General features: G+C 43.3%; 1 protein-coding gene across 1 annotated transcript in view; it reads right to left on the reverse strand.

Moving 5' to 3' along the window:
- Positions 1-331: 331 nt before the first annotated feature.
- Positions 332-23,420, reverse strand: part of LAMB4 (laminin subunit beta 4) — an 87,645-nt gene continuing 64,556 nt past the window's right edge. Inside the window, exons 25-34 of the mRNA XM_065408225.1 lie at positions 22,599-22,974; positions 20,698-20,858; positions 15,982-16,187; positions 14,876-15,079; positions 9,738-9,882; positions 5,002-5,209; positions 4,088-4,226; positions 3,603-3,779; positions 2,353-2,506; positions 332-471 (exon numbers count right to left, since the gene is read on the reverse strand). Coding sequence (XP_065264297.1) covers positions 332-471; positions 2,353-2,506; positions 3,603-3,779; positions 4,088-4,226; positions 5,002-5,209; positions 9,738-9,882; positions 14,876-15,079; positions 15,982-16,187; positions 20,698-20,858; positions 22,599-22,974 — 1,910 coding nt within the window. The remainder of the gene's footprint in view (positions 472-2,352; positions 2,507-3,602; positions 3,780-4,087; positions 4,227-5,001; positions 5,210-9,737; positions 9,883-14,875; positions 15,080-15,981; positions 16,188-20,697; positions 20,859-22,598; positions 22,975-23,420) is intronic.

Raw genomic sequence — 23,420 nt, forward strand, 5'->3', positions numbered from 1 at the left:
ATGTCACTGGCTGAGCTACATTCAGATTCTCCCTTTTTCATCAAGAGGAGCTAGTGGGCTTACTGCTGGGCGTGTCTGTAAGAGTCAGCATGAAAAACAGCCCCCGCTAACTTCTTCAAGTATTTTATTAACAGTTTTTTTCCTAGTGCCATGTAAATTAAACTGGACTAAAAACCAACAGAAAATTGGACGATTCCATGTATCTAAGTACTGTACACGGCACTGTCTTAGCAGAATACAGCCATTCAATTCTGAAAAGTTCAGAAAATGGTAAAAAGAGAGGCTTGAGCCAATTTCCATTGCCATTTGAGAGAGGATGTTTTACCAGGTCCTAACTTTTGCATGTAGCGTATTTGTTTTCTTGCTCAGTAATGTCATTTTTTATGGCTATTACTTGATCCTCTAGTTGCTTTAGTTGATCAGCCTTATCTTGTTTAGTCTGATTCAGATCTTGGAGCGTCTTTGCCAAATCTGAAAGAAGAAAGTAACATTTAATGATGCATTTATTGTTGTGCAAGTAAAACTGTGGATAAAACACACGTGTTTTCTCCAGGGGATTCCCTGGAGAAATGTGTGTTGCCGCTAAAACTATTTGATAAGAACACGTGTGTTTTATCCGCAGATTACAACAGCCTTCAAGATGTTTATTTTTCCAAGTGTGCTTTTATTGGTAGCCATTGTGAGTAAGGCTTTCTCTACACTACACAGCTTTTAGTGACACAGCTGTGCCACTACAGCCATGCCGTTAAAAGGCACACCGTGTAGTCACTATTTGTCGGCAGGAGAGAGCTCTCCTGCCGACAAAAAACTTCCACCCCCCACGAACGGCATTAGCTTTATTGGCAGGAGAGTGCTTCTGCTGACAAAGCGCTGGCGCTTTTCCTCGACAAAACTTTTGTCTTTTTCGGGTGGGGTGTGTGTGTGGTTTTTTTTTAACACCTCTGAACAACAAAAGTATTGTCGGTCACTTGCCAGTGTAGACATAGCCTTAGTCTGTGGAGACCTTGTTTTGGTCAGCTGGTTTCAGTGGCAATGACTCAAATGAACTGAGCACTCAGCAGTGTAAATAAAGGCTCACAGTCTGGCTCCAAATAACTCATGCTACTCTCCTTTATGGGAGTTTTATGCAGGTAATTCCACTGGCTTCTACGCACTTATTCCAGATTTACACAAGGGTTGTTCAGAGGCCCCCAGTCCTTATCATGAAAACACGTGCATTGATGATGAATCAAAACTGCATTTCTTCATGATGTGCAGTCCTAAGATCCCCATCATCATCGTTTCGGGGCCTTTGGACTGGGGAATGCTCAGAGACAACAGAACAGGGTTATTTTTCTTCAGTGGCTTTTCTCAAGGTTTATTTCCTCTTGTGCTCCCCTTCCTACCCCCCATTAACATCCAAAAGAATTTACTCCCATGCTGGCATTTGCTGTTTGGTTATTTTTATAGGTCGCTCAGCCTGGTAGGAACAAGCCCGGTACTGGTCCCAGTGCTGCTTTCTTTGAAATCAGTGATAAAACTTCCATACGTGTCAATGGATGCAGGATTGGGCCCATTCAGTAGACTGCTGCTATGTGCTTTGATCGTTTGCTAGTGATATTACTGTGATTTACTATTGACACACAGACTGTGACTCTAGTAAAAGTAAAAACAATGAGGAGTCCTTGTGGCACTCTAAGGTGCCACAAGAACTCCTCGTTGTTTTTGCTGATACAGACTAACACGGCTACCACTCTGAAACCTGTCTAATAAAAGTGAAAAGCCTAATGCTCAAACAGCATCCCACCAGCATGTCCCAGCCACTCGGTGTTTGCATTCAATTGTGCTTTACAGATGTACACAGAATCCCATCAGGACACAAAGGGCCTGATCTTACAAGGTGCCGAATATCCTCACTTCCCATTGGCTCCACTGGTGCTTGTTGTATTCCACCCCTCACCACCCATCCCAAATTTTCACCACTTGAATAACTTTTCCCCATTCCCCAGGCAAACCTGCTGATTCCAATGGGAACCAAAGGTGCCCAGTACTGGGCAGGATTGTGCTTTAGGATTGTTGCGACCAGTGTGTTTTTAAATCAATTCGGTTAAATCATTGCAGAACCCCGTGTGGACACTCTTACACTGATGTAAGCTTGGCTTATAGCAGCTTGTGTTAGAAAATGTACAGGCACAGCTAAACCAAGATAACCAGTTTGAAACTTTGCACCAGTTTAACTACGTTGGTTTTTAAACCGATTGTAGGTAAGGTAGTGCACTGTGTGTGTGTAGACAAGGCCTTCAGGTTATATTTCCGTCTTTCAGCATTTTCATATGTATTTCACTGCTGGGCATGGAAATGAAAGTGGGACACCTGTTATTCTTTTGATTTTTTCTTCAGTCTCTTCAGCCAGTTTCTCTGCTGCTTCTTTCAGCTTCTTCAGTTTCTCTAATGTTTCTCTTGGAAGCCCTTTTATTTTTACTTTTTCTTGCAGAATGGTGTATTTTCTCTTAAGGTTTGCAAATTCCTGCAACAACAACAAAAACAAACAAACCCCACTTTATTTTGTGTAACGATGTGCCCTGTAATTTATTTGACCTGCGAAGAAAGCAGAGATTTTTCAACCTCATTTACCACTCCTCTCTGAATCACACATTATGTCTTTCATTCTTTTTAATCTAAAACTCACCCAGGATAAATATGCATTGGATGAAGCCCTAAAAATGCAAAATCCAGCAGAAATCAAAATAAAAACAATCTTGTCTGTTGAACAATCCAAAATAAAGAGAGGATGGAGCTGGATAATAAACATAATTTAAGCAGGATTTTATAGTCTCTAAGGTGCCACAAGTACTCCTGTTATTTTTGAGGATACAGACTAACACGGCTGCTACTCTGAAACCTGTGTTATTCCTAGTTTATTTCCCTTTATTGGTTTTGTGTTTGCTTCCATTTTAGACACAAGGCTCAATTCAGTTTTAATGAACTAGGCATAGCATAATTTTTACAAATTTGCTTTAATAATATTTACTTTCTGGCTCCATGCCTACTTGGGTTTGGTTACTGCGAAGGTTGCAATTTGATTTCTGCTGGAATTCATGTAGTGTAGTGGCTCATTCAGTGCATACTTTGGCTTTTGATCTGTGCCTGTTTGTTATCCATACACAGAATTCTGGAAAATTTCTACCTAGCTCAGTGGGTACTTAAGAATTTGAGCTATATTGAGCATCAAGGGGAAAACACAAAACAGTTTTCTCTGAAGTCAAGTGTGTTAAATGCAAGGGACAAGATTGTGATACCTTCACTCACAATGAGTAGTATCTTGCCCCAGGATGTAATGTACTATTCAATGGGAGTAAGGATATCACAGTCTGGCCCAAGATTTGTGTTTGTTTAAATTGATGTAAGTAAACAGGACTATTGTTTGCTGGATACGTTAAAATGGGAAGGAAACACTTCTGATTCTGTGCAACTCTAAACTGGATGGCATAATGGAAAATTTAAATAAATCTTGGAAGGTGCATATATGCATATTTACACTACACTTTTCATTCAAAAACAGCGAAAAACATGTGGGAAGGGCAGCGATTTTCTTTCTTGAATACGTGACAGAAATACATTACTTTATCTGTGTCCATAGCTTGATTTTGTGCCTGTTCTGCATCTGCTTTTGCATTTGCAGCCTGGTTCCCATTCATCAGCATTTTCCTCTGCAGCATGGCAATTTCATCTTCCAGCTCAGACTGTTTTTCTGAAAAGTCCTTTAGTTCATCACTTGTCTTATTCACTTGATTCTCAGCCTATAGGAAAACAACCAGAATGCCATACTCCCTTTATGCAATGTATAACTAACCTGCAAAACTCACCACTGAAGGATATTAAGGCAAACAGATTAACAAGTCCCCTTTAAAGTGGAACTGGTGCCATGTCTGGGCCAAAACCTTTTCACATTTACACTGGTCTAAATTTTCAGTATCTTTGAGATCTTTGCATCGCAATCTAGGTTTTAGAAACAGGCTGTAATTTAAGTGAATTGCAAGAATCATAACATCACACAATAAATGGATTAAAAAGCTACAATCATTGGCTACATTGTACATAAAGATACCTGTGAGATTTTTGTCTTAATTTCTTGTATCTCTCCATTTAACCTTATGAAGGTGTCTTTGGTTTGTCCTTTCGTGCTTTCAGCTTCCTTCAGGTTATTTATCATTTCATCAAGAGGTGGCAGAGTTTTTGCTGCTTCCCTAAAATAAAAGTAAATAGTTGTATAATATTGTAATGTGTAAATCCAGTAAAAGGCATATTCTCAAATCCCTTTATACCCCCAAACCCAGAAATGCATTACTAGTCCCCTGGTTCCTTGAGCCCAGCATTCACCAGCTCTTCCAAAAATCTAGAATTGCTGGGCCCAATGGGATGGGAAAGCAACCCATCAAAAAGAGAAATCAACGTAGACTTGAAAATTAAGTTTGGGGTGTGATGCGGCAGGCTGGCTGATGCTGCGCTATCGTTCAGGAGGCCAAGGAGCTGAATACATTTTCCTCCTCCCCACATTCCTACTCTGGTTCCATATCACCATTCAAACCTCCCAATGAACGAGGTCCCAAATGAAGTGAAGAGCTTCCTCGGGTTGACAATTCTGCTTGGCTAGTTCAGCAGGCAGAGCAGTCAAGAGCTAGCAGAGATGTAGACCCAGATCCTCAAAGGTTTTTAGGAGCCAAACTTCCATCAATGGGAGTTAGGTGTCTAAATACATGAGAGGATCTGGGCTGTAGCCTTTGATGGTTTACACAGCTTTGTGTGGTGAGAAAGGTGTCAGACCATTACCATTGGAGGGAGGCCCCAATGCAAATGAAAAGTAGGAACATGCTGTAATGAAAAGCCCTGAACTTATCTGCTGTGTAGCCCTTCCACCTGCTGGCTGGCATACTGAGTGACCTCACTAATGAATTTGCCTTTGGTACGTGCACTGCAATTTCATTTAGATTTATCACATCAGTAAGAGAATATTCTACTCACTCAGCTTGTTTTGCTTCCACCAGAAGTTTTTGGGCATCTTTCCTTTGGTTATTTAACTTGTTCACATTTATTTCATAGTCCTCACAGTGTGTTACAAGGTTCCTGATTTTATCAAGCATATTTGTTAGCTCTTGTGGAGTCCTTGGAAGGTTTACATCTAGAACATGCTTTGCAACCTTCTCTATGTCTTCTGGAGGTGCACTTCCATCTTTAACAAATAGAGTATAGAACATAATAAGATGTACCTTTCTACACAGTGAAATTTAAACATTGGTACAATGTCATGTATGCTGAGTTATGTTGGCTAATAAAGTTGACAAACACAGTAAGGAGGAAAAATAACAGGAGTACTAACAAATTTGTTAGTCTCTAAGGTGCCACAAGTACTCCTGTTATTTTTGCGGATACAGACTAACACGGCTGCTACTCTGAAACCTGACAGTAAGGAGGGGTCAAGCAATTCTTTCTCCCTTTTTTTAGTGTAATGTTATATTTCAAGGTGCTGCTAATCTGTTGTCAGAGCAGGATAAAAATGGATTTGAGCCTACTGTGAACTGGTGTATTAAAATTTGGGTGTAAAACTCAATCCCCAAAGGGTTCTAAATCACCAAGGTATGAAGTGTTGTTGTAGCCATCGGTCCCAGAATATTAGAGAGACAAGGTAGGTGAGGTAACATCTTTTACTGAACCAGCTTCTGTTGGTCCAATAAAAGATATTATGTCACCCTCCTTGTCTCTCTAAATCATTGACACATTTTGCTGTGTTGTGCAAAGCCCATTTCTCCTCCCACCCACCAGATCAAAGGGACACCAAGGTAAGTGTGGTGGGAACATGGCCACAATGTTTAGAAGGTTTCAGAGTGGTAGCTGTGTCAGTCTGTATCAGGAAAAAGAACGAGGAGTACTTGTGGCACCTTAGAGACTAACACATTTATTTTGGCATAAGCTTTCATGGGCTAAAACCCACTTCACTGGATGCATGCAGTGGAAAATACAGTAGGAAGATATATATACACAGAGAACATGAAAAAATGGGTATTGCCATACCAACTCTAACTAGACTAATCAATTAAGGTGGGCTATTATCAGCAGGAGAAAAAAAAACTTTTGTAGTGATAATCAGAATGGCCCATTTCCAACAGTTGACAAGAAGGTGTAAGTAACAGTAGGGGAAAAATTAGCATGGGGAAATACCTTTTACTTTGTGTAATGACCCATCCACTCCCAATCTTTATTCAAGCCTAATTTAATGATGTCCAGTTTTCAAATCAATTCCAGTTCTGCAGTTTCTCCTTGGAGTCTGTTTTTGAAGTTTTTTTGTTGAAGAATTGTGACTTTTAAGTCTGTAATTGAGTGACCAGGGAGGTTGAAGTGTTTGCCGACTGTTTTTTGAATGTTATAATTCTTAACATCTGATTTGTGTCCATTTATTCTTTTGCATAGAGACTGTCCGGTTTGGCCAATGTACATGGCAGAGGGGCATTGCTGGCACATGATGGCATATATCACATTGGTAGATGTGCAGGTGAACGAGCCTCTGATAGTGTGGCTGATGTGATTAGGTCCTATGATGGTGTCCCTTGAATAGATATGTGGACAGAGTTGGCAGCGGGCTTTGTTGCAAGCATAGGTTTCTCAAGATTTTTAAGCCAGTCTCGTGGTTTTGGTTTTGAACATTTGGGGTTGGCAATCCAGTACAGGGCCGGCTCCAGGCACCAGCCTGGCAAGCAGGTGCTTGGGGCGGCCGCTCCGGAGAGGGGTGGCACGTCCAGCTATTCGGTGGCAATTCGCGGACGGTCCCTCACTTCCGCTCGGAGCGAAGGACCTTCCCCCAAATTGCTGCCGCAGATCGCGATTGCGATTGCGGGGTTTTTTTTGTTTTTTTTTGGCTGCTTGGGGCAGCCAAAACCCTGGAGCCGGCCCTGATCCAGTAACACCCAGCCCGCTGTGGTGGAGTGACAGCTGGGAACAGAGTCATCCTTTGCAATGAGACATCTAAATTACTTTAGATTCAACACTAGAAATGACAGTGGTGTGCTGTTCAGGGGGCACCATTAACTCCTTCATTCCTGAGGGGTAATTTTCTTAGACATATTTAACAACAAAGAACAGAAACAAAAGCTACTACACATGGCAATGCTCAGTGTGGCTGAGTTAACATTGCCATAGGCACCTTAACTGTTGTATATCCTGCCTTTTTAATTTGTAAGTAAGAGCAATTATGAATGATTCATTCACCGTTGCTATCAAGTAAACAAAATCTACGAATCACTAGGATTTATGCACAGTTTTGCCTTTATTTTTGATAAAGTAATTTAATTGTCTCATTGCAAAGGATGACTCTGTTCCCAGCTGTCACTCCACCACAGCGGGCTGGATGCTACTGGATTGCCAACCCCAAATATTCAAAAATTGTAAGTCAAGCCACCAAAACCACGAGACTGGCTTAAAAATCTTGAGAAATCAATAAAGCTGGGGGTTTTTTTTACTTGCCTTCTGGGTTTTTTGGGTGGGGTTTTTTGTTTGTTTTTTTTTTAACCTTTAGGATTCACCTATTTTCCACAACAATGAGGCCTAGAAACTTTATTTTAAAATGAAAGCAGAGATGCTGTAATCACTTGACTTCGGGACTAGGGCACTAAGAAGAACACCAAATATTGTGAGATTCACAAGAGCTGGCAACACAGCTTTGGTGCATTCATTGTCCTAGCTATTTTTAAAAAAGGAGAGGAAACAGGTCAAGGGAGGGGTGAGAGGAAAGTCCCCAGTTCCCTCCCTACCATGCAACAGTCAACCACCGCGGTGCCTCTTAGTGAGCATGGAAAACTGCATCCTTAGGGGCTTGCTGGGCTTTATGCAGGTGAAGTGCACAGGGCCTGTGCAACCATTAGGCGAACTAGGCGGCCGCCTAGGGCGCCAAGTGGTTGGGGGCATCAAAAAGCGCGCTCAGGGGAGGTGGTGGAGTGCAGGTGAGCTGGGGCAGGGGGGCGCGGGGAGGGCTGCCCGCAGCAAGTAACAGGGCGGGGTGTGCAGGGGAACCGCTCCCCGCCCCAGCTCACCTCTGCTCCACCTTCTCCCCTGAGCATGCCGTCCCAGCTCTAATTCTCCTCCCCTCCCAGGCTTGCGGCGCCAAACAGCTGATTGGTGCTGCAAGCCTGGGAGGCGGGAGAAGTGGAGCTGTGCCGGCGTGCTCAGGGGAGAAGGCGGAGCAGAGGTGAGCTGGGGCAGGGATCTGCCGCAGGGGGGGCTGCCGCAGGGGGGGCGCCGCAGGGCTGGGAGCTGCTGCAGGGGGGCTCCCCGGCCGGAGGAGGGGGCGGGGAGCTGCTGCAGGGGGGGCCCCCCGGCTATTCCCCATGGCCCCCACCCCTGCTTTGCCCCAACCCCACCTCTTCCCGCCCCCACCCCGCCCCAGCCCCGCCCCCACTCCCCTGAAGACTGTAGCCAGGCCCGACCCTGCACTCACTGCATGGTAAGTGGAGTGACCCGACCCCAGCCTGGTCCGCTCCCCTGGCTCCCAGCCGTGCCGCCGGCGAGTGCTGGGAGGCGGTTCTCCCCTGCCTCCTCCCCCCAAGCCTGGGAGCCAGGGGAGCAGAGCAGGCTGGGGCCCCAGGCCTCCACGGGGGGGAGCAGGGGTGGGGCTGGCCCCAGGCCTCCGTGGGGGACGGGGGGCTGGCTACTTCCTGCGGGAAGTGGAGTGACCCGGCCCCAGCCTGCTCCGCTCTCCTGGGTCCCAGGAACCACTCCCCCCCCCCCCCCCCCCGCAGTCGCCGGTGGTGCGGCTGGGAGCCAGGGGAGCGGAGCAGGCTGGGACCGGGTCACTCCACTTCCTGCAGGAAGTGGCCAGCCCCCTGTCCCCCAAGGAGGCCTGGGACCAGCCCCTACCCTCCTGTGGAGGCCTGGGGCGGGGCCCCACACAGCCCCCCCGCGGAGGCCTGGGCCCCCCTCTCCCCGTGCCTGGGGCATAGGGCACCAAAATAGCTAGGGACGGCCCTGGCTCCCCGAAATATCCTTGCACCGGCCCTGGAAGTGCAGCTCCCAGGGGGTGAGGATGCAGAGCAGGCTCCAGGCTTGTAGGCTGGAGCTGCAGATGCTCTGACCCACTTATGGCTGTTAGAGCTGCATGAATGTGGATCCACCCCCCCCCCCCCTCCAAGCCACCCTCATTATCACCTTCTGCCGGCCTATTTGGGGCTGTGGAATGTATCACTGTGTCCTGATTTCTGCAGGACTAGTGGGGGAAGGCTGAATGTGCCTTGTGCCCTCCGCTGGCAGCCCTGCCTATCTGGTCACTCCCCACATGTGGATCCCCATGGAGAACTTTCCACGCGGGAATTGCTCTGGAGCTTGCGGGCATGACTGGACCAACAATTAGTTGTGTAAGGCAGTAGCCATCCGGAGTCCAGACCACTTGCATCCGCATGCTTAACATTAAGACCATTAATAAGTCGTTACAGGGTTGGGACTTAATAGATCTCTGGGAAATAGTCCAACATACTGATATGCCATAGGAGGGAGAGCTGTGTGAAACAGCATCGCTGAAAGAGATTGATCAAGTCTGAAAGTAAACAGCAAATCAGACACATGTGTGCAGTGTGTGGCTGTTAAAGCTGAAAATGCCAGTGCATTTTGGGGGTGCCCAGGCTGAGGCATCATATTACAGAGCAGAGAGGTAAATGTCATATGATATTGAAATACAGGAAACAGGATTCAAAGAAGAACTTTCTTTGCATATTTACCTAACAAAAAGTCTTTCACTTTTCTGATGAACTCCTTTGCATTCTCTCTATCAATTTCAGTTTGATTCTTAGCTTTCTCTAGTTTCCCATGTAACTGTGAGCCTTTCGTCTTGGTGTCTTCTGCCATTTTTCTGATGCTTTCAATCTGGAAATATTTTTAAATATAGTGTTATCCTCTCTAGGGTTTAAATGTCATTGTTTGGCAAGCTCGGCTCCCATCGGAACATATTAAAACAACACTTATAAAAGACTCCGGGCCAGGTTCTTGTCCTGTTAAACTGAGTGGGTGTTCTAGCATTGACTTAATTTGGACCGACACCAAAGACGACATAACATATTCCTTCCATTTTCACAGACTATTAAACAATTATTGTTTTGAAGGCAAAAAATACCAACTGTTAAAAAACAAGATGCTGCACCTCACTCACTCTTAAAATGATATGGAGATTCAGGTTGAAGGAGGGGAATATCTCATAATTGCATCTACTCCCCCCCCCCCTTTCTGCTTGGAATCAGTGTAAAATGTAATATTATTACACTTATTATTAAAATTAGTACATAAAGGATGGTGCCAAGGCCCATAGGTTTAAAATATACCTTTAAAAGTTCAATGTTTCCATTAATACTATATTCATAATCATTTAGGGATTGTCTACTCTTAAAATGCTGCAGCAGCGCAACAGCACCACTGTAGCACTTCAGTTAAGACACTACCTACCAGGGCCGGCTCTGGCTTTTTTGCCGCCCCAGGCAAAAAAGCCTGGGCGGAGCCCGGGGGCGGAGCCCCGGGGCGAGGGTGGCGAGCCCCGGCGGGGGCTCCGCTCTCCCCCCCGGCGGCCGGGGGCAGGGCGCCCGAGGGGAGGGCGGCCGGAGCCCTGGGAGGAGGGCGGCGAGCCCCGGCGGGGGCTCGGCTCTCCCCCCCCCCGGCGGCCAGAGCGCCGGGGGCAGGGCGGCGAGCCCCGGCGGGGGCAGGGCGGCGAGCCCCGGCGGGGGCTCGGCTCTCCCCCCGGCGGCCAGAGCGCCGGGGGCAGGGCGGCGAGCCCAGCTGTGTCCCCGCTCTCCCCGGCGGCCCGAGCGCCGCGCCGCCCCCCCCCCAGGTGCCGCCCCAAGCACCAGCTTGGTTGCCTGGTGCCTGGAGCCGGCCCTGCTACCTACGCCGCTAATGGCAGAGATTCTCCCATCCGGAGAATCCACCTCCCCAAACGGCAGTAGCTGGGTCAATGGGATCATTCTCCTGTCAGCCTAGTGCTGTATTTAGGTTGGTTTAACTGCATTGCTCAGGGCTGTGTATTTTTCACACCTCTGACAAGGTAGTTAGTTATACCGACCTAATTTCCTACTGTAGACCAGGCCTCAGTTGATAGTTTTATTTTAATTAGCTATGTTTCAACAGTTTTTAAACAGCAAAACAGGTGTTTGTTTTGCTTGAGGCCATATTGTGCTTTAGGTGAAACTTCTATGCACTGGTTCTCTGCAATCCAGGGAGAGAATGCTTCACACATGCTTCAGACAGATTCATTAATCCTTACAATTTCCCTGTAAGGTACTGTAAATATCACCTATATTTTATAAAGAAGGAAACTGAGGCCCAGAGAGGCTAAAGGGACATTGTCAACATGAAAAATCAAGTTTCTGTCTGAAAATGTTTGACCTATTTTTGTTACAAGTATCACCTATGATTATCAGGATTGAAAGAAACTAGTAATGAGAACAATTTTTTAATATTTGTCCACTTTGTTTACTGTGCATTTGACAGGATTTTATGTATAGTCATTTTCACTGTTTTGTTGCACAGCTAGCAAGGGAGAAGTGGCAAATGAAGAGATCCATATAAGACATCACAGAAACAGAACATCTCATATTTTTAAAGACATTTTTAAAAGTGAAAGACAAACTATTTAAAGAGTGCGCTCTCAGAGAATGACTTTTTAAAAAAATTACCTGTGAACTTAAATTAACTCTAAGCACGTGAGGAATCCCATTGATATCAATGAGCATGTATCGGGACTTATTCAGGTGCATAATGTTAAGCAAGTGGTTAAGTCTTGGCAGGATCGGGGCCAATGTCTTGCAAGGTCACTTGTCGAGTCTGTGGCACAGTCAGGAATAGAATTTAGCTTTTAGAGTAGCAGCCGTGTTAGTCTGTATCCGCAAAAATAACAGGAGTACTTGTGGCACCTTAGAGACTAACAAATTTATTAGAGCATAAGCTTTCGTGGGCTACAACCCACTTCTTCGGATGCATATAGAGTGAACCATATATTGAGGAGATATATATACACACACATACAGAGAGCACCACCTGTTCATGCTCTCTGTATGTGTGTGTATATATATCTCCTCAATATATGGTTCACTCTATATGCATCCGAAGAAGTGGGTTGTAGCCCACGAAAGCTTATGCTCTAATAAATTTGTTAGTCTCTAAGGTGCCACAAGTACTCCTGTTAATTTAGCTTTTCTGACTCCCAGTCCTGTGCTTTAGCTACTAGATGACATTTCTTCTCTGATGTAAAAAGGCAAACTGGGACAAAAGAGGTAGATTTTTCACTTTAGAAGACAATGACAGCACATCAAATATTTGGCTTACTAATTTTGCCACTCTTTGTAGTATTGTAGCCAGGTGTTGGCCCCAGAATATTAGAGAGACAAGGTGGGTGAGGTGATCTCTTTTATTGGACCACCTTATGTTGGCAAGAGAGACAAGCTTTCAAGCTACATAGAGCTCGTCTTCAAGGCTGGGAAAGGTATGCAGCATTTCACAGCTAAATACAAGGTGGAACAGATTGTTTTGCATAACTAATGAACACATATTGTGAGAGATCATTCAAAGTAAAGTGGCCCATTAACAGCTCTGCAGTCATAGGACAAAAAAGGGGAATTATTGGGTTACAGATTGTTGTAATAAATCATAAATCTAGTGTCTGCTGATTTGATCATTATCTGGTGGTTGGATTTCAGGGACTGCATAGCTGTCCTCCTGACAGTGGAGAGATTGTGGTAGATGTGATGTGCCAAAGGCACCATTGTAGTTCCTAACCATGATGACTATGTTAACGAGGCCGACTGACAACTGTCCAACACCATCTACTATAAAGAACTCAAAGACCATCCAACAGCACAATTCACAGAGAAATGTAAAGATATCACCAAATCTTTTCCTAAAAAAATCCAAGGGAAACTCTACAACTTCATCCCCCACGACCACACCCCAGGGACCTGCTACATACTTGCTGAGATATACAAACATAATCTCTGGCCCTGGCACTCTTACTGAAGGAATCTCAGGACTCATAGAAACCATCCTCAAACCACTCACCACACAAAGGGCCAGCTTCCTCCAGAACACAACTGACTTCCTCCAGAACCTCTGCAACATTAACAGTCTCCCTCCAAACACCATCCTTGCCACCATGGATGTCACTTCCCTACCTAGCAACGTCCCTCGCAATGATGGCATGCGTCACTGCCTCCCTCAAATATCTACAAACAATGGACAACACTCAGCTATCCACCGCAAACACATCGCTAAACCCATCCATTTCATCCTCACCCATAACAATTTCACATTCAACAACAAATACTGTGTCCAAACCATGGGAACACCCATGGGTACTAGGGTGGCTCCCCAAAATGCCAATCTCTAAATGGGCCACCTTGAGGAAGAATTTCTGAAAACACCACCCTATGATATACCTGAGATACATCAATGATATTTTCATCCTTTGGACAGATGACCTAGACTCCCTCAGGTTTCCACCACAACTTTAACAACCACCACCCATCCATCAATCACTCTCTAGAACACTCCTGCACCCGCATCAACTTCCTAGACACTACAATCATCTTCAACAATGGAACCCTACAGATAACTGTATACAAGAACCTCATGGATCACCATGCCTATCTTCACAGATCCAGTAACCGCTCCAAGAAATCTGTTATCTACAGCCAGGCCCTCAGATACCACAGAATATGCTCCTAGGAGGAAGTCCAGGATACAGATCTTAGCACACTTAAAACTGCCTTCACCATACAAGGACACTCCACAAGAGAAGTAGATCGCTTCAGGGAAATGGGCCACCCAAATACCCCAAAAGAACCTGCTTCAATACAGAAAAAAAAAAAAAAAACTTTTGACCACACACACCTAGTTGTCACCTACCACCCCACACTGGAACCCAGATGATATATCATTAAATAATTACAACCCATACTCGACTGGGACCACATCCTGAAATCTTTCCCAACCCTTCTTCTGGCCCTCAAACATCCCCCCAACCTCAACAATCTCATCATCAGAAGGAAGCTCCCACAGACCAGGACCCACCAACTCAGAGCAGCACCAGACCCTGACATAACAACAGATGCAAAACCTGCAGACATCTCTCCATTGCTATAATGATCAATACCCCTCACAAAACACCTTTCAAGATCTATAGGTCCTACACATGCCTATCACAAAATGTGGTATACCTCGTCCAGTGGATTAAATCCTCCAATAACAACTACGTGGGTAAAACTAGACAGTCACACAGAAAAATGATAAGACACAAAAACACTGCATCACCTGTGAGGGAACACTTTTCACAAAGCAATCACTGTATATCTGACCTCTCAGTCCTTGTCCTCAAAGGAAAACTTTACAACACGAGACTCGGAGCTTAAATTCATAACTTTGCTAAACAATAAAAATCATGGTCTTAATAAAGACACTGGATTTATGGCTTATTACAACAATCTGTAAACAATTTACCCCCCTTTTTTTGTTCTATGCCTGCAAAGGTTTTAATCGGCCACTTTGAATCCTCTTTCACAATATGTGTTAACTTTTTATGCTAAACAATCTGTTTCATTTTGTGTTTAGCTGTGACACTCGGAGTACCTTTCCCAGACCTGAAGAAGATCTCTGTGTAGCTCAAAAGCTTATCTCGTTCTCCAACAGTAGTTGGTTCCATAAAAGATATTACCTTACCCACCTTGTCTCTCTAATTTTGACACTGTCCCTTTTATAGTAATTGCACAATTACCTTCTGGACATGACAGTTTGGATTAGTCAAATTCTTTGTCTTAATTCCTGCATCATATTTGGCTGCCAAATTATTCCACAGAATACACTAGATTAGGTTATACAGTACCTGATTTTCAGACTCTTGTAGTTGTCTAGTCAAATTATTTAACAACATGTCTGTCTCTTTAGCTTTCTTGACTGTGTTTGTAGAAAGAGGAAGAGTTCCATTACAGTTTGGGCCACCACATTGTTCGTTTCCATTGCTATTTCGACATAAAGCTCTCCCACAACTTGTCATAACACATGACAGGTTTCCGGGTAGCCCACAACTCTGCAATAAAAGCACATTAATGGCAAGAAGCAACACGTGATGAGCTTTTCATGATTCTGAAATGTAAGAATATTTGACATTTATAATGGCACTTTTCTCCTAAAGGATCCAAAAAGACTTCACAAAATACAACGCCACTGAGATGGATAGTGGGCAGTGAACCAGCTGACACACACTATATAATGGTCGATAAAGTGGGGGAGCCTTTTGGACAATGACAACAGTGAAAACTGCTAGTCTTACAAAAAGTGCTGTGGGATGCTGAGGCCCCATGTACAGTATAAATATAGTCATGTCAAGGAATGCAGTTAGAGCTGGCTCATCCCCTCGCCTGGTTACATCTGTGGTTCACATCTGAAGTGTAGGCTGAACCTTAACTATGTCAGTAAAGCCATGGCCTAACCATGAAACCATAGGCCTAACTGAGTTATAAAACATGGTTAAGGTCCAATCTATGTTACAAACTGAACCATGCTTGTAACCAGGCTAGACAACAGAATTGTAACCGGGTTCTTTGACATGGCTTTAATCTCATGTGACCTTTAGACAAGGCCTTAATGTCCATACAGAGCAGACAGCACCTCTGTTTTTAAGACCTCATCCCCAAGATCCCTCCCACCTCACAGGGTCCTAGAGCCTGGGCTTCTGCCTGAGCCCAGAAATCTACACTGCAGTAAAACAGCCCCACAGCCTGAGTCCTGTGAGCCTGAGTCAGCTGGCACGGGCCAGCCACGGGTCTCTAGTTGCAGTGTAGACATACCCTGAGATCTCCTTTTCCAGATTTAAAAGTATTGCAAACATTCCTTTAAAAAAATAGTGTATATCAGTGTTACTGATTGGCAACAGCAAAAGCAAGTATTTTATTTATCTCCCATTTAAAAATAAAACCCATAGCACTTTACCTTTTCATTCCGTTTTTGGATATCTGGAGTCTTGAACATCCTGAGCTGCTCCAAGGTATAGTTTTCTTTTGAGGTTCGATTGCCTAACATGGCAAGTATGCCATTCCTGGCGTTTTCTGAGTATCTTATGATGGGGACTGCTCCACTGATTTTCTGTACAGCGGATGATGACATTTGGTAATACTTCCTGATATTGCTGAAGGAATCTACACAAAGAGAAACAGCATTTAATATATGAGAGGCAGACCATATTTTTATTGCATCTAACAAATACATTCTTGATACATGATGAGTAGCAGTAGCTTCACTAGGTTGTCAGCTGGTTCTTGGCTCTGGATGAGAGAGGACATTAAGCTGGGGAAGCCAGGGATTGTGATTTTCTGTCAGGTTTGTGAATCTTTTATTTAGCCAGCTATGTAGATTTTTATTTTAGAGCTCTAGTTATTGAAAGCCTAAAAACAGATACAACAGGGGTGGTTCCCACATCGTTTTTCCACGTCCAAGATATGGGACAGCCAAATAAAGATTCCAGTGTATGAACGGGTTCTGATTAATGACTCAGACAGCTATTTACTTATACCAAGGGCTCATGAGCTGATGGAATTATTGACTAGATGGAGCGTCCAGTCACTTCTGCCACCAGCCACTGTCAAAAAGCAGGATACTGGGCTAGATGGACCACCAGTCTGATCCAGTATGGCCATTCTTATATTCTGCTCTTTTGTGGTTGGGATGGGAGAATTAATTTTGCCAACTGAAACCCCCCTAAAAATTGTCATTTCTATTATCACAATTCAGCCAAGTACTTAAGCCCATCCCTATTCATCATAGCACTTAAAAGTTAAAGAGGTGTTTTACTGAATTGGGTCATAAATGTAGAACAGAGATTGAAATTTCTGAGGTTTCATTTGGCTCTGGAAAAATGCAATTTCAGGTTTGATGCATTCTTTATTTTTTTTTTATTCCCCTATTAAGCCCATAAACAAGAGAAGAAATGCCTTCAAGCAAGAACCTTTCTTGTTTCCTTAGCTTAAGCTTTCAAATTTGTATTGAAACACAATAGTTTAAGGGAACATTTTTCTGAAACTCAAACATTTTGCAAAACTCAAAATTTTAAGAAAAAGTTGTAAAAGTTTCATAAAAACTACAGATTGCACTGCGTTCTCCCATCGTGTTAATGTGTGCAGTGAGTAGAGACTCACGTGGCTTCATTGCAGTGAAGTATTATTTATAGGTCATTGCATATCATATGTCTCTATTTTCATAACCCACTCAGGGCTTGTCTACACTTAAAAAGCTACAGCTGCATAGCTGCGCTGCTGCAACTGCACCTTTGTAGCGCTTCAGTGTAGATATTACCTACCCTGATGGGAGGGAGTCTCCCATTGGTGTAAATAATCCACCTGCCTGAGAGGCGGTAGCTAGGCCAATGGAAGAATTCTTCCATCAACCTAGTGCTGTCTACACAGGGATTTAGGTTGGCTTAACTGCGCCACGTGTGTGTGTGTGTGTGTGAATTTTTTACACTCCTGAGAAGGAAGTTATGCTGACCTAATTTTCTAATGTAGACCAGGCCTCAGCTGGATACTAGAGACCTGATCCAAAGCTGACTGAAGTTATGAAAACTTTTAACGTCAATGGGTTTTGAATCAAGCTGCAAAGCCAGAGCTGGAAAGTTAATTTAATGAATATGCATCAGTTGTGAATATTCATTTTAAGGACATTGATGTTTGTGTCTTTCCACTAACTCTAATTAACCACTATAATATTGACATGCTATAGACTGCCAGCCAAACAAATACTTAGGAGGAGATCTATACACTACTGACCCTCTGTTTTGCAGGGTCTTATGCAAAGACAGACATGTGGGGTCCCATTCCCCACACATGGCTCAGGCTTTCTAACCTCACCATACCCACATCACACAAAAGGGAAACAACTCTGATGTGGTGCTGGCACCAAACTGAGGATAGATGGGGGGAAAGAAAAAACAGACTGAACAGGGAGGAAGGCTCATGAGAGAGCTGGCAGTCTGGTGGCAATGCTTATTGTTGGAGCTGTCAGATACTTGGTGGCAGGGCTAATGGATGCATAGGGCCATGACTCCGTATGTAGTATAAACCAGAGACTTCAGTTATGGGTGTTTTATATGAATGTCTGACTGTTGGTCTCGAAAAGGTTGAAAGTATGAAAAGGACTCGGAATCTGACCAAACGGCATTAACAGGTTAAGCTACAAAGGTACATAAATCAGTGACCTGCTTACCACTTTGCATAAAATGTTCTTTCTTAGCCCCGCTTTGAATAAGTTTCTCCAGCTTTATTGATTGCTTTGAGAAAATCTGCGCAAGAAGTGATCAACGTGGGAATAGCACCACGTTGTGCTGAAACACTAGTGCACCAGCCTGAATGGAGGAGTCAGGCACAAAGGGGTGTGGCAGAGTGGATCAGTGCAGAGAAGCCCTGCATCTCAATTAGTTGTTTTCTTTCCTTCCTTCTTTCTTTCAGATTTATCTTTCATCCTCTCTTTCATTCTTTTAATCTTATTTAGCTCCATTTTATTCTTATTGAAATAAAGCAGCAAGAAACTTTGAATTTAGAGAAGTGCTGGTATTTTGCTTCATGTAAGCACTGAGCACATTAATAAAATAATAACAATAGCAAGCCCTGTTTGAATGTACACATATTCTATACACTGGAATTAGTTTAAACTTTACATCTTTCTGACAGTATTATAGAAATAAGAGTTAGGTTCTTTATTGTATCGTATGGTATTTGACATTCCAGCCATAGTCTTCCAGAATCCAAGGTCTTTCTTGTCTTGAGCACTATTTGTCTTGAACACTGATCAATCAGTAGGGTGGTTTGTACTGTATGTACTCCACTGTCCTTACTGAATGGACTAACATCTGCTCAATGTTTCTGCCTCATTCTCTAGAGGCTGGCCTATAAAGAGGATATGAGCCCTACTACTCCTACCAGCTGATGGAGATTCTACTTAGCACGAGTTAATATTAAGCATAATTCACTTAAGAATGCAGTATGAACAGGAACCTTTTTCTAACACTGCAATTCTCTGTGATGTTGAGCAAGTCACTTCACCACTCTGAGCTCTGTTTTCCCCAGATGTATATTGCGAGGATATTCAGATTCAGATTCCAAGGCCAAAAGTGATCACTGTGATCATCTAGTCCAGGGGTCGGCAACCTTTCAGAATTGGTGTGCCGAGTCTTCATTTATTCACTCTAATTTAAGGTTTCGCGTGCCAGTAATACATTTTAATGTTTTTAGAAGGTCTCTTTCTATAAGTCTATAATATATAACTAAACTATTGTTGTATGTAAAGTAAAGAAGGTTTTTAAAATGTTTAAGAAGCTTCATTTAAAATTAGATTAAAATGCAGAGCACCCCGGACCAGTGGCCAGGGCCCAGGCAGTGTGAGTGCCACTGAAAATCAGCTCATGTGCCGCCTTTGGCACGCGTGCCGTAGGTTGCCTACCCCTGATCTAGTCTATGTTATATGGGAAGTCAGGCCATAGAACTTCGCCAAAATACTTCCTAGAACAGATCTTTTAGAAAAACATCCAATCTTGATTTTAAAATTGCCATGGTTAGAGAATCCACCACAAGCCTTGGTAAGTTGTTCCAATGATTAATTAACTTCACTGTTTAAAATGTTCATCTTATTTCCAATCTGAATTTGTGTTGATTCAACGTCCAGCCATTGAATCTTGTTTTACCTTTAAAAATAACAGGAGTACTTGTGGCACCTTAGAGACTAACAAATTTATTAGAGCATAAGCTTTCGTGGGCTAGACTGAAGAACCCACTATCAAATTTTTGTACTTCAGGTAGGTACTTCTAGACTTTGAGTTACTCCTTAACCTTCTTTTTGGTAAGCCAAATAGATGAAACTGCTTGAGTCTATCACTATACAGCATGTCTTCTCTGAACCCTCTCCAGTTTATCAACATCCTTCTTGAATTGTTGATACCAGAACTGGATATGGTATGCCAGTAGTGGTCGCATCATTGCCAAATAAAGAGGTAGTATAAACCTTCCTACTTGCGACTCCCCTCTTTATGCATACAATGATCACATTAGCCCTTTTGGCCACAGTGTAAGCTATTGATATGACCTGCTTCTTAATTAAATAATGTTTGCATTTATAGAGCGCTTTACAAAATACTCCTCTACCCCAATATAACGCTGTCCTCGGGAGTAAAAAAATCTTACCGCTTTATAGATGAAGCCGTGTTATATCAAACTTGCTTTGATCTGCCAGAGTGCGCAGCCCCCCCCCCCCGGGAGCGCTGCTTTACCGCGTTATATCCAAATTCATGTTATATTGGGTCGCGTTATATCGGGGTAGAGGTGTATTACTAAGGCCAGTCAATGTTAGAGGAGGGAACAGAACCCAGGTCCTCTTAACTCCCAACCCATTATAAACCAGGGGGCTTTTGAGGCCTACCTCTGCCTTTTTTACATGGCTGCTCTGGTATGAAATTCTGAATGCTTGAAGTTATGGAATTTTGAGCTAAAAGTGGATTTGCAAGTTGATCTGTGAAAAAATGGTGGCAGTTTTTTAAACTATTGAGATGTTACGGAAAGCTAAAATCTGAGGATTTAAAACCATGCAAAATGAATTGGCAAAAAATTGTGTGTGAAATGTCATGGAAAATGTTCTCTTATTTTGATTAGCTGTTGTTCTTCTTACCTTTGTGGCTCAAATTATTCAAATTGTGATATAGATGTATTTTCTGTTTCAGGTTTTCATACAGCTGGTCAGCTTCTTTCCTAATGTTGTCTATGATCCCATTCAGGTCGGGAAATTCATCCATTTTATTGTGATGTAGGTCCATTTGTGCAACTTTTTGTCTACAGAAGCAAAGTGCAGTTGTACAGTAATCATTCTAGATTTATTATTAATCTAGGAGTGAGATACATATTATTTTAGATGACAACAGTTTATCTTAGACCAGAAGGAAACATTCACTTGTGGCATCATCATATTTAGGAAGGTCAGAGGACTAAGTGAAAAAAGGCCAGCATTTACATTCCCAATTTTACTGACACTTTCTGTAAGGATGTCATTCTGTGTGCTTCAAGCTCAGATCGGTCATGATAAAACCTGTTGTGGAGATTTATCAATCTTCCATTCCTCAAATGCTTGAAGTCATGGAATTTTGTTAAAAATTGCCAGTGAAGGATGCAGACAATGCTCTTGCAAAAATGTTTGAACATCAAATGTCTGGCGAGCCCCCAGATTCACATGTTCAAATATGTATTTGCATGTGCAGAGTGGGTGAATGCAAATGTGATTGGCTAATTAGGCATTCAACCACTCTATTTGTGCATGCAAATACTTGTTTGCAGCATGCCATTGTAGTTTTGCAATCACATGCCTTTTGAAAATCTGGGTGTTAAATCAGGCCTCTTAAAGTCTTTTAAAGTGCATCTCTGACTGTTATGTGTATTTAGTCACTGCCCCATTCCTTCTTCCAATGCTTCCTCCCAGCCTGGAGCTTCTTTCTGAAGTGTTTTTAATTGTAAGTTTTAAGAGGTGCTGCACTGGAGCCTTTCCTCCCTTTGTGCTCACCTTGCTCTGACTGGATTGTCAACATTATTGCTTCACCTCTTCCATTATTCTGATGTGATACCAATACCCCATTAGTTTCACTCATATATTATTAGCACAATGTCCTGATACTGTGAAGCTCTTGTACATTAGTCAGTTATTAATCTATGTATTTATTACATATAGCTTCAGATACCTACTCACTTGTGAATATAGAAACCTCCCTGCCTTTCAGGGATTTATACATGCACTTGAATTATGTGCAAGTCTGTGCCCTGGTCTACATTACAAACATATGTTGATATAACTACATTGCCCAAGAGTGTGGAAAATCCACATGCCTGAGCGACGTAGTTATACCAACCTAATTCCTGGTGAAGACAGCAGCTACTGCCTCTCCGGGAGGTAGAGTACCTATTCAGATGGGAGAAGCCTCCCTTCGGTGAAGGTAGTGTCTTCACTAAGTTCTACAGCGCTGCAGCTGCACCAGTGCAGCGCTGGAAATGTAGACAAGCCCTGTGTCTCAGGCACAAGCAATCCAGGACTCTGGAGTGCTTGTATTGGCCTACTGAGAGGATCTTAAGGCTATCGCAGTCTTTGTGGTCATCTTAAAGGATTTTGATCAGCTGGAAGTTCAGTTTGTCTGAGCACCTAAAGTTTGGAACTTCTTGAATCTGCAGCTGGGTACAGTTCAGAGCAGACCTGAGGTTGTTCTAAATTATGCTGGTGTGATGGACCAGCCTGCAGCTCACCTTGGGTTCAGGGAAGTGAAAAAGTGTTTTAAAGCCAACGTGGCCCCTCCCTCGCCTCAACTGCATCCGACAGGGCTGTGATGCAGCTGAGGATTTGAGCTGTTAATGGGATACACAATAATAAATATATCGGTGATTTGGGATCATTAATTGACAATCCAGTATCTGCATGGTGATCACAAACAGAACTATAAATATATTGCACAACTATTAAAGTAGAGTGGAAGATTGCTTTTCCAATTCAGTGACATTTATAATGCACTTCTGTTCTACAAGAGAAAATATTACCGAATGTAGTCATGAAAATCCTTGATGTTTAAGAGTGTCTCCAGTGAAAGAACAGGAGTTTTTAAAATTCTTTCTATTTCAGAAATCTTATCTTCTAAGCCTTTGAAGCGCATATCCCAGCCGGGCCTTGTGTCTCTTTTATCTTCTAGATTTGCAGCAAATCTCATTAACCCCTGAACAGTTTGAGATAGGGTAGTAATTTCATTATCCCACTGATCAAAACAAAGGTGACACCGAGAGCATGTGGGAAATTCTTGTCTGAAGCCTCGACCACACTGATCACAGAGCTTTCCAGTGACACCAATGCGGCAGTTGCAAGCTCCAGTGTCTTTGTCACACTCGGGTTTGCGAGTTCCTTCCTCGTTACACGTACATGCTGCGGGGGGAGGCAGGAACATGACATTGCTTCTTTTAGATGTTAATTGAGTTATAGGGTAAAACATGAAAGATAACGCAATTCAATACAAATAAACATTTTTTGCCATTTATTGACGTATAGTTATTGGACCATGTAGGCTGGGATTTTCAGAGGCACCTAAGGGAGTTAGTCCTAAACACTATTGCAATGTTGATCACAATAAGCAAAACACAGTTTTTATACAAATAATTGCTACAGCAGCGGTTCCCAAACTGTGGGTCGCGACTTCAAATGGGGTTGCATCATCAGCCGATGGGGTTGTGGCAATCCCTACCATTTTGCTCCTCACAGCGTGACCTCACATGTACAGTGTGTGCGAGGTCACAATGTATGGATGACACCATTTTGCTCTACAAAATTGTGTCCCCCATATTGTCTGGGATCCTGGAAGGAAATAATTCACT

Source organism: Emys orbicularis, chromosome 1 (genome assembly GCF_028017835.1).
Source record: "Emys orbicularis isolate rEmyOrb1 chromosome 1, rEmyOrb1.hap1, whole genome shotgun sequence".
Classification (NCBI taxonomy): Eukaryota; Metazoa; Chordata; order Testudines; family Emydidae; genus Emys; species Emys orbicularis.